This window comes from Ranitomeya variabilis, chromosome 4 (assembly GCF_051348905.1).
Source record: "Ranitomeya variabilis isolate aRanVar5 chromosome 4, aRanVar5.hap1, whole genome shotgun sequence".
Taxonomy (NCBI): domain Eukaryota; kingdom Metazoa; phylum Chordata; class Amphibia; order Anura; family Dendrobatidae; genus Ranitomeya; species Ranitomeya variabilis.
Genome location: NC_135235.1, coordinates 235,772,597 through 235,784,968, shown reverse-complemented (window position 1 = coordinate 235,784,968; position 12,372 = coordinate 235,772,597). Strand labels below are relative to the sequence as shown.

The 12,372-nt window shown below is 50.1% G+C and overlaps 1 protein-coding gene across 1 annotated transcript in view; it reads left to right on the top strand.

Moving 5' to 3' along the window:
* The window catches only part of LOC143767816 (uncharacterized), a 32,023-nt gene extending 20,343 nt beyond the window's left edge, over positions 1-11,680 (top strand). The window contains exons 3-5 of the mRNA XM_077256337.1: positions 10,189-10,345; positions 10,471-10,652; positions 11,664-11,680. Of these exons, the coding sequence (XP_077112452.1) occupies positions 10,189-10,345; positions 10,471-10,652; positions 11,664-11,680 (356 nt within the window). The remainder of the gene's footprint in view (positions 1-10,188; positions 10,346-10,470; positions 10,653-11,663) is intronic.
* The last annotated feature ends 692 nt before the right edge of the window (positions 11,681-12,372 follow it).

Below are 12,372 nucleotides of genomic sequence, written 5' to 3'. Positions count from 1 at the left end.
TGGTTCTCAATGGCAAGAGAACATAGCCCAGCATACATAGGAACTAGCTCTTGGAAGGATGGAAACTTAAACTGACCATGAACTAAACCTGCCGCACAACTAACAGTAGCCGGGTAGCGTAGCCTGCGTTTTATCCCTAGACGCCCAGCGCCGGCCGGAGGACTAACTAATCCTGGCAGAGGAAAATATAGTCCTGGCTCACCTCTAGAGAAATTTCCCCGAAAGGCAGACAGAGGCCCCCACATATATTGGCGGTGATTTAAGATGAAAATGACAAACGTAGTATGAAAATAGGTTTAGCAAAATCGAGGTCCGCTTACTAGATAGCAGGAAGACAGAAAGGGTACTTTCATGGTCAGCTGAAAACCCTATCAATACACCATCCTGAAATTACTTTAAGACTCTAGTATTAACTCATAACATCAGAGTGGCAATTTCAGATCACAAGAGCTTTCCAGACACAGAAACGAAACTGCAGCTGTGAACTGGAACAAAATGCAAAAAACAAACAAGGACAAAAGTCCGACTTAGCTGGAAGTTGTCTGGTAGCAGGAACATGCACAGAAAGGCTTCTGATTACAATGTTGACCGGCATGGAAGTGACAGAGGAGCAAGGTTAAATAGCGACTCCCACATCCTGATGGGAACAGGTGAACAGAGGGGATAATGCACACAAGTTAAATTCCACCAGTGGCCACCGGGGGAGCCCAAAATCCAATTTCACAACATTAGCCTCCATTGGGGTAATGGTGTCCTCTATCTGAGACACTCTTGTTTCAACCTCAGAGATACGCCCTCTCATAGCCTGCATATCATGTCGCAGGCGGCCCACTTCAGTATGTACGTCTTCTATTTTCTCAGTGAGAGAGGACCTAGTGAGGGATATAGCTTGCATCAATTGCTCAGATGCTTGCTTAAGAGTTAGTTCGCCTTGTTCCCTTTCCTCATTACTGTCAGAAGGGCGATTTTTGCGTTGATTCTGTGAGGAGTTATTTCTGAGGGTACGTACACTGTCAGGAGTATCGTCTCTGGCATATTTCTTTAACTTTTCAGCAGCCCCCCCTCCTTTAGAAGAATGCATGGCGATTAACAGAAGGTCCCCACAAAAGGATCAAGCTTATGGTTATGGCAGTCTATTCTCCAATAGCAGGGCAGAGTCAAACTAGGATATACCTCAAAGAGGCAGCCAGGCAGGGAATCACCAAGTATGAACAGGAGCAGCAGCTAAGAATTTATCAGGCACAGAGTCCCAGAGCAGCCCACAGCCCCCCACAGGCAAAACAGCAGGGAGGGGGGATAATCCCTCCAAAGTTATGGCGCAGACAGGAGCTCGTCTAACAAGGGGGGTGCAGGGCCCAATTTTCCAGGGCACATGCCGCACCACCCCTCTATTAATGCAGGGTGTTGGCTCACCTCCTGAGCTGCACCGCAGCTGTATAGTATAGCGCCGCTCTCCTTGCTGTTGGAGTGCGCGCTGTAATAATGGCTGCAGCCTTTCTAGGGACCGCCCTCCGCCCGGACCCGGCACCTGTTCCTCTCCTCGGTGACTCACTGCGTCCCCGCTGTATGCTGATGTTCGGGGAATGCACCCGGCCACGGCTGCCGCCGGCGCTGTGTCTTTCCCGCCGGCGCTGTGTCCTCCCCGCCGAAGCCGCACTCAAAGATGGCCGCCGCAGCTCAGAGACTCCGTCGCTCGTTCAGGGCGCCGCTGCCACCGGCGTCCTGGGGCTCCAAAGTCGCCGTTCAAGGGGGTTACCGGGCTCCCGGGGTCCAGAGGTATCGCTCCAGCCGGTGCAGACCGCAAATCAGGGGGATTAAAGGCAGGATTAGAACCAGGATAGCAGGAGCCTCCAGAAGGTGCGTCTTCCCTCACAGCTTACATAGCCACGCCCCCCCGGACACATAGATCTTTAATTTAAACACTATTATTCATACAGTATCTTCTCTGCAGCAAAGGCTGATGCAGAGAAGATATGAATCGCGGCTTCAGCACCATGTGGGGGGGACAGTGCTTACTGTAGCGCTGTCTCCTGCACGCCACAGGGACTGCACACGGAGAACGTCCGTGTGAGGTCCGTGTTTTACACGGACCCATTGACTTTAATGGGTCCGTGTATTATGTGCGCTCCCACGAACACTGACATGTCTCCGTGTTTGGCACACGGAGACACGGTCCGCAAAAAATCAATGACACCTGCACAGATGCATTGATTTTAATGGGTCTACGTGTGTCAGTGTCTCCGGTATGTGAGGAAACTGTCACCTCACGTACTGGAGACACTGACATGTGAAACCGACCTCACAGTGTGCACAGCCACAGCCGCTGGCTTCCAGCACACATCCTACTTACCTTCCCTGCGCGCCCTCACTGAATCTCGTTCCGGGGCCAGCAGCTCTTCAGGCCGAGAGATCACGTGTCCTCCGCTCATTAAAGTAATGAGTATTCACCCCTCTCCACTCCCATAGGTGTGGGTAAATATTCATTACCTTAATGAGTGGGGGACATGTGATCGCCCAGCCATAGGAGCTGCTGGCACCAGAACGAGATGCTGCGAGGGCATGCAGGGAAGGTAAGTAGGAAGTGTTTTTTTGTTTTTTGTTTTTTATAGGAGCCATGCATACAAGGACGGGGGTAAGGAGCCATGCATACAAGGACGGGGATAAGGAGCCATGCATACAAGGACAGGGATAAGGAGCTATGCATACAAGGACAGGGATAAGGAGCCATGCACACAAGGACAGCGGAGCCATGCAGACAAGGATGGGGATGAGGAGCTATGCATACAAGGACAGGGATAAGGAGCTATGCATACAAAGACAGGGATAAGGAGCCATGCACACAAGGACAGCGGAGCTATGCATACAAGGACAGGGATAAGGAGCTATGCATACAAGGACGGGAATAAGGAGCCATGCACACAAGGACAGGGGAGCCATGCAGACAAGGCTGGGGATGAGCAGCTATGCATATAAGGACAGGGATAAGGAGCTATGCATACAAGGACAGGGATAAGGAGCTATGCATACAAGGACAGGGATAAGGAGCTATGCATACAAGGACAGGGATAAGGAGCCATGCACACAAGGACAGGGGAGCCATGCAGACAAGGATGGGGATGAGCAGCTATGCATACAAGGACAGGGATAAGGAGCTATGCATACAAGGACAGGGATAAGGAGCTATGCATACAAGGACAGGGATAAGGAGCCATGCATACAAGGACGGGGATAAGGAGCCATGCAAACAAGGACAGGGATAAGGAGCCATGCAAACAAGGACAGGGATAAGGAGCCATGCATACAAGGACGGGGATGAGGAGCTATGAATACAAGGATGGGGATGAGGAGCCATGCACACAAGGACGGGGATAAGGAGCCATGCATACAAGGACGGGGATGTGGGGACAATGTATACCCGGCTTATACTCGAGTCAATAAGTTTTTGCAGTTTTTTGTGGCAAAATTAGGTGCCTCGGCTTATACTCGGGTTGACTTATACTCGAGTACATACGGTATATTGGGAGCTGTGTATACTTCTACTGTCCTGCATAAATGGTGTAATTCTCAGTATCTATTCTTACTATGTATGTGTGTGTATCTATATATCTATCTATCATTCCAATTAATTGTGAGAAAACTAGCGGACTCTTTATTAGTCCATGTGGCAACGTTTCAGATCCATAACTGAACATTTCTCTGATATGGAAGTGAAATGTTGCCACATGGACTAATAAAGAGTATAAAAAAAAATTCGGTTCCATTTTCTTCCACAAAAGTGGTACGATTTTCTTCTCACATCCGATGCCATATTCTACTGTGATTCCACCCTAATGAGTACCTGTATTAAGCCCACGTTCACACTATCAGTATTTGGTCAGTATTTTACATCAGTATTTGTAGCCAAAACCAGGAGTGGAACAATCAGAGGGAAAGTATAATAGAAACATATGCACCACATATCACCCACTCCTGGTTTTGGCTACAAATACGGATAAAAAGTACTGACCAAATACTGAACATGTGGCCTTATTCTGTATATATACACTGCACAGTACCACTCCTCCTGTATATATACACTGCACAGTACCACTTCTCCTGTATATATATACACTGCACAGTACCACTTCTCCTGTCCTGTATATATACACTGCACAGCACCACTCCTCCTGTCCTGTATATATACACTGCACAGTACCACTCCTCCTGTATATATACACTGCACAGTACCACTCCTCCTGTATATATACACTGCACAGTACCACTCCTCCTGTCCTGTATATATACACTGCACACAGTGGCGTAACTACAAAGTTATGGGCCCCGGTGCGAACTTCCAAATGGGGCCCCCCCCCCCTACCTCCGTGACGCCCCCCCACCCCCTTCCCCTAGATACGCCTCGGACTGTTGCAGGAATCTCCTGCACTGCAACATGGTGTTGGGTGCCAGCACAGCCCGCACAGTGGTATATACAGCACAGCCCGCACAGTGGTATATACAGCACAGCCCGCACAGGGGTATATACAGCACAGCCCGCACAGGGGTATATACAGCACAGCCCGCACAGGGGTATATACAGCAGAGCCCGCACAGGGGTATATACAGCACAGCCCGCACAGGGGTATATACAGCAGAGCCCGCACAGGGGTATATACAGCAGAGCCCGCACAGGGGTATATACAGCACAGCCCGCACAGGGGTATATACAGCAGAGCCCGCACAGGGATATATACAGCACAGCCCGCACAGGGGTATATAGAGCACAGCCCGCACAGGGGTATATAGAGCACAGCCCGCACAGGGGTATATACAGCACAGCCCGCACAGGGATATATACAGCACAGCCCGCACAGGGGTATATAGAGCACAGCCCGCACAGGGGTATATAGAGCACAGCCCGCACAGGGGTATATACAGCAGAGCCCACACAGGGGTATATACAGCAGAGCCCGCACAGGGGTATATACAGCACAGCCCGCACAGGGGTATATGCAGCACAGCCAGCACAGGGGTATATAGAGCACAGCCAGCACAGGGGTATATAGAGCACAGCCAGCACAGGGGTATATAGAGCACAGCCAGCACAGGGGTATATAGAGCACAGCCAGCACAGGGGTATATAGAGCACAGCCCGCATCTCATCCCCCCCCCCCCCGATAATGGCCCCACAGTCCGGTGAAAAAGAAAAAAAAAAACTCTCCTCACCTTTCCTTTTGCCCGCGCTGCTCCTGGTGGCTGCAGTCTGCCCAGGACACTGCAGGTGCGCGATGATATGACATCATCGCGCACCCGCAGTGTACTGTCAGAGGCAGAGCGGGGAATGATGGGAGAGGGAGCGTCAGGTGACGCTCTCCTCCATCATTGCATTGAACTATACCGGTGTCATAGACGCCGGTATAGTTAAATGCGGCGGCGGAGGAACAGTGCAGCGGCCCACTACTGGCATCGGCTCTTCTGGCATTTGCCAGAAGTGCCCGATGTCCAGCCCGGCCCTGCCCTGACCTGCCGGCCCGGGGCCCCTGACCTGCGGGGCCCGGTCGCAATGGCGACCGCTGCGACCGCGGTCGTTACGCCCCTGACTGCACAGTACCACTCCTCCTGTATATATACACTGCACAGTACCACTCCTCCTGTATATATACACTGCACAGTACCACTCCTCCTGTCCTGTATATATACACTGCACAGTACCACTCCTCCTGTATATATATATATACACTGCACAGTACCACTCCTCCTGTATATATACACTGCACAGTACCACTCCTCCTGTATATATACACTGCACAGTATCGCTCCTCCTGTCCTGTATATATACACTGCACAGCACCACTCCTCCTGTATATATACACTGCACAGTACCACTCCTCCTGTCCTGTATATATACACTGCACAGTACCACTCCTTCTGTACTGTATATATCCACTGCACAGTACCACTCCTTCTGTCCTGTATATATACACTGCACAGTACCACTCCTTCTGTCCTGTATATATATACACTGCACAGTACCACTCCTCCTGTATATATACTGCACAGTACCACTCCTCCTGTATATATACACTGCACAGTACCACTCCTCCTGTATATATACACTGCACAGTACCGCTCCTCCTGTATATATACACTGCACAGTACCACTCCTCCTGTATATACTGCACAGTACCACTCCTCCTGTCCTCTATATATGCACTGCACAGTACCACTCCTCCTGTATATATATACACTGCACAGTACCACTCCTTCTGTCCTGTATATATACACTGCACAGTACCACCTCTCCTGTCCTGTATATATACACTGCACAGTACCACTCCTCCTGTCCTGTATATATACACTGCACAGTACCACTCCTCCTGTATATATACACTGTACAGTACCCTCCTCCTGTATATATACACTGCACAGTACCACTCCTCCTGTCCTGTATATATACACTGCAAAGTACCACTGCTCCTGTCCTGTATATATACACTGCACAGTACCACTCCTTCTGTCCTGTATATATACACTGCACAGTACCACCTCTCCTGTCCTGTATATATACACTGCACAGTACCACTCCTCCTGTCCTGTATATATACACTGCACAGTACCGCTCCTCCTGTCCTGTATATATACACTGCACAGTACCACTCCTCCTGTCCTGTATATATACACTGCACAGTACCACCTCTCCTGTCCTGTATATATATACACTGCACAGTACCACTCCTTCTGTCCTGTATATATACACTGCACAGTACCACCTCTCCTGCCCTGTATATATACACTGCACAGTACCACTCCTCCTGTCCTGTATATATACACTGCACAGTACCACCTCTTCTGTCCTGTATATATACACTGCATGGTGCCATTTCTCCTGTTCGGTTGTCAGAGAGGCGACATTGGTCTTTGGGAAGGTCAATACTGATTTATTATTTTCATTTTTTTTTATAGGAAAATTTTAAAAAATATTGGAAAATCCATTTAAATGGATTATCCCAAGTAATCTCCTATGCCGAGATCTTGGAATCGCCGGGGTCCAACCGCTGAGACCCCCATGATCCCGAGAGCTGGAGCTCTAAAGAGCACCATGTAAATGGACCTGTGGTCGATCATGCGCACTTCGGCGCCATTCACATGTGGCTCTTCAAATAACTCCTTTAAGAGGATTGTTGAAGGGCAGAACAAATTATAGCAAAATTCACTGATTGGGGGTGGGGAGTGTTTGAGTATGTGGACTGGTGGTTTTTTTTGTGGCAGGGCTGCTTTTTTGTCCCTGTCCGGCCCTGTGTGTGTGTGATTATACAGTGGGGCTGTGTGTGTGACTATACAGTGGGGCTGTGCGTGAGTGTGATTATACAGTGGGGCTGTGCGTGTGTGATTATACAGTGGGGCTGTGCGTGTATATGTCACTATACAGTGGGGCTGTGCGTGTGTGTCACTATACAGTGGGGCTGTGCGTGTATGTCACTATACAGTGGGGCTGTGCGTGTCAATTTTACAGTGGGACTGTGCGTGTGTCATATTATATATTGCAGTCACAAGACCACTTGTTCCCGGCGCGGGCACCGGAGAATCCTCACAGCGCACAGTGCGCACGATATGAGGATTCACACATAGTGACTAGGCATGTAGCTTAAGATCCGACAACCCCTTTAAGGATGGGCCGCTACTCATGGGCCACTGCCGTGTGCTTGCCCCCCAGGCTAAAATTTGCCAGCCAGCCCCTGGTGGAAGTTGATGCGTCTGAGGTTGGTGTGGGGGCGGTGTTGTCACAAGGCTCATCCTTGAGCGATTTGCGTCCTTGCCCCTATTTCTCCAAGAAACTGTCGTCTGCCGAACGTAACTACGATATCGGCAACAGGGAGTTGTTGGCAATCAAGTTGGCCTTTGAGGAATGGCGACACTTCTTGGAGGGGTCGGTTCATCAGGTTACTGTAATTACCGACCATAAGAATTTGCTTTATTTGGAGTCTGCCAAGCGTCTATCTCCCAGGCAGGCTCGCTGGGCATTGTTTTTCACGCGGTTCAACTTTGTTGTCACTTACAGACCTGGGTCTAAAAACACTAAGGCAGATGCTCTGTCCAGGTGTTTTCCGGGGGGAGAACCTCGGGAAGATCCGGTGCCCATCCTCCAAAAGGGTGTTGTGGTTTCGGCTCTCACAACCGAGGTTAAGGCTGAGATTGCCGAGGCTCAGGAGGAGGTACCATCTGAGCTTCCCATCAACAAATCGTTTGTACTGCTTCATCTCCGCTTAAAGGTTTTGGCGGAGCATCATGATGCTGTCCTGGCTGGCCACTCAGGGGTCAGGGGTACTTTGGAGTTGGTGTCACGTCGGTTTTGGTGGCCCAAAATCCGACAGGACGTGGTCTCATACGTGTCAGCTTGCACCACGTGCGTTAGGGCTAAGACGCCCCGGTCCCGTCCTGTTGGCACACTACTTCCTCTCGAGGTACCTAGTAAGCCTTGGACGGAGATCTCCATGGATTTTATCACTGACTTGCCTTCCTCAGCTGGGAACACAGTCATTTTGGTGATTGTTGATCGGTTCTCAAAAATGTCGCACTTTGTGTCTTTGCCTTCGTTGCCTAACGCTAAGACTTTGGCTCAGGTATTTGTGCAGGAGGTGGTCAGACTTCATGGGGTTCCGTCTGACATCGTTTCTGATAGAGGTACTCAGTTTGTGGCAAAATTTTGGAAAGCGTTTTGCTCACGGCTGGGGATCAAGTTGCCTCATTCTTCGGCGTTTCATCCTCAGTCGAATGGTCAGACCAAACGTATGAACCAAAATTTGGAGCAGTACTTACGCTGCTTTGTTTCTGATAACCAGGAGGAGTGGTCGACGTTCCTTCCTTTGGCTGAGTTTGCCATCAATAATCACCGCCAGGAGTCTTCTGGGGAGTCTCCGTTTTTTTGTGTTTACGGGCTACATCCTCAATTTTGTACTTTGAGTCAGGGGGGCTCTTCCGGCATCCCGAAGGAAGACCAGTTAGGAGCACAACTGTCATCAGTCTGGAGGAGAGTTAAGCAGTGCTTGTTGAGCGTGGATGCTAGGTACAAACATGTGGCTGACAGTAGGCGTGTGCCAGGTCCGGACCTGAGTGTGGATGACTGGGTGTGGTTATCCACAAAAAACATAAGACTCAAAATACCATCCCTTAAATTGGATCCTAGGTTTATTGGTCCATTTAAGGTCACCGGTGTCATTAACCCAGTAGCTTACCGATTGGAGCTTCCTATGGTGTATAAGATACACAACGTGTTCCACAGATCGTTGCTAAAAAAGATGGTGGGTCTTGTGGACGCGACACCGATGCCTTCTCCAGTCTTGGTGGATGGTAATTTGGAATTTGAAGTCTCCAAGGTGGTTGACTCTCGTGTAGTGTGCCGCACCTTACAGTACTTGGTACACTGGCGTGGTTATGGGCCTGAGGAGAGGTCTTGGGTACCAGCCTCGGACATTCATGCGGATCGGCTGGTCAGTATGTTTCATCGCCGCCATCCGGACAAGCCGAGTCCTATAAGTCGTGAGGGCCCTGAGGTCCCTCGTAGAAGGCGGGGTACTGTCATGTTCATACTAGGGCGTTCGACAGACAGCGGTAATTCCGCTTTTGTCCACTATGCGCTCATTGGCGTCGGCTAGATTTTGTCTAGCTGGTCCGGGGTTAATTTAGCTGGTGCTAGGATTGGAAGCTGGGTCACGCCCACTGCCTTTAAATTGTTCTTCTGAACATTGGGCGTCGCCGATTATAGCTTCTGTCTTGTACTTGGTTATCTCGGTCTGGAGTGGTGGTCTAGGAAAAGGAGTATCGTATCTGGTGGTGTATTTCCCTTTGTCATATTTTCCTCCTTCCTATATTTGTATTTGTTTTGCCCTGTGCATTTATTGTGTATTCCTGAGTGACTGCGGCGTGGTGTATATTTTCCGTTATCCTTGTCTGTGCTAACTGTGGGTATTGGTTAGTGGTCTCTTCACTGGGTGGTGGGTGGAGGTTTCAGCCTAGGGTTGAAACAGGAGACAGGGTGAGGGTGGAGGCCCAGACATGCACACCATCAGTGTAAACTCTGGGAGAGGGTCAGTCAGGGTTTCCCAGAGTTGAGGGAAATCGCAGGGGCCTGGGTTATTAGCTCTTGCCTACCTAGGCTTCCCGTGACAGATTTAATGTGTTGTATAGTAACCAATTTTTGCTTTATCTTTCCAGGTAACAGGGTTATCGTGCGGTGGCGGTCACTCAGGGATCGCTTCAAGAGGGAGTTTAACAAGGAGATGCAGGCCCCGAGTGGATCTAGAGGACGCAGGAGCAGGTATAAATATGCCAGAGCCCTGTCGTTCCTCCAGTCGACGCTGCTGAGCAGAAGGTAAATATTCAACACCACATGTTTTCAGTCAAACTGTTAAAATGTGTAACCTTCATATTTTTTTGGCAGCAAGGGCAATTGTAATATCAAGATACTAATTTTTATTTTTTTTTCTTCTTTAACAGCACTGTCTGCAGCACTCGGGAGCCTGCATCAGAATTGCACCCCTCTGGAGCGATCTCTCAGGAGTCCGCCACCGGGGACCACGTCGACCCCTCTGTATCTGTACCTTCCCTTTTGTGTGATCCCTCGGCCCCATCCACCAGCGCTGGAGCAGCAGGGCGGACTTCGTCACTAGAAGCTGCAGGTGATGAGTTAGGCCACGTTCACACGCTGCGGGTTCCTCTGCGGGTTAATCCCGCAGCGGAATTTAAAATCTGCAGGGCAAAACCGCTGCGGTTATCCCTGCAGATTATCGCGGTTTGTTCCACGGTTTCCGCTGCGGGATTACTGCTGTACTATTGATGCTGCATATGCAGCAATATGCAGCATCAATAGTAATGTAAAAAATAATAAAAATTGGCTATACTCACCCTCCGATGTCTGGATCTCCCCGGCGCTGCAAGCGGCTGTGCCGACAAGGACCTTCGTGACGTCACGGTCATGTGACCGTGGCGTCATCACGGTCATGTGACCGCGACGTCACCACAGGTCCTGTTCGGCACAGCAACTGAGACCGGACGCTGCGGGCAGCGCTGAGAGGTGAGTATAGCATTATTTTTTATTTTAATTCTTTTTTTTACACCCAAATATGGTTCCCAGGGCCTGGAGGAGAGTCTCCTCTCCTCCACCCCGGGTACCACCCGCACATTATCCGCTTAACTTCCCGCAACGTGGGCACAGCCCCATGCGGGAAGTTAGCGGTTCAATGCATTTCTATGGGTGCAGAATCGCTGCGATTCTGCACCAAGAAGTGACATGCTCCTTCTTTTTTTCTGCAGAAAATCCGCGCGGATTTTCCACAGAAAAAAAGGATCGTCGGCACAGCGGGTTTTGTTTTCCATTAGGTTACATTGTACTGTAACCTACATGGAAAAAGGATGCGGACCCGCAGCTGCAAAACAGCTGCGGGTCCGCAGCAAAACCCGCAGCGTGTGAACATAGCCTTAGAGTTCCCTTTACCCCACCCCTCTGACACTGCCACAACATCTAGACCACCTTTGGGGTCAGGACGGCAGCGCCAGAGAGGTCAGGAAAGGAGCTATGCGCCTGAGTTTTTGCATCTGAATGCTACCTTCCAGAATGCCATCAAGCTTTTGGGTGAGCAAACATCTGCTGGGTACAATATGCTTAACAAAAGCATACTTGAACTCAGCAGCCATCTGGATAGGATGAATTCAGATGCAAACCAGTCACCAAGACACTGTTTTTTTCAGTCGGTCCTCAGGCACATGGAAAATCTAAGGGTACCGTTACACTATACGATTTACCAACGATCACGACCAGCGATACGACCTGGCCGTGATCGTTGGTAAGTCGTTGTGTGGTCGCTGGAGAGCTGTCACACAGACAGCTCTCCAGCGACCAACGATGCCGAAGTCCCCGGGTAACCAGGGTAAACATCGGGTTACTAAGCGCAGGGCCGCGCTTAGTAACCCGATGTTTACCCTGGTTACCATTGTAAATGTAAAAAAAAACAAACAGTGCATACTTACATTCCGATGTCCGTCAGGTCCCTCGCCGTCTGCTTCCTGCACTGACTGTGTCAGTGCCGGCCGTAAAGCACAGCACAGCGGTGACGTCACCGCTGTGCTCTGCTTTTACTTTACGGCCGGCGCTCACAGTCAGTGCGGGAAGCCGCTGGCGAGGGACGTGACAGGCACCGGAATGTAAGTATGTACTGGTTTTTTTTTTTACATTTACAATGGTAACCAGGGTAAACATCGGGTTACTAAGCGCGGCCCTGCGCTTAGTAACCCGATGTTTACCCTGGTTACAAGCGAACACATCGCTGGATCGGTGTCACACACGCCGATCCAGCGATGACAGCGGGTGATCCAGCGACGAAAGAAAGTTTAAAACGATCT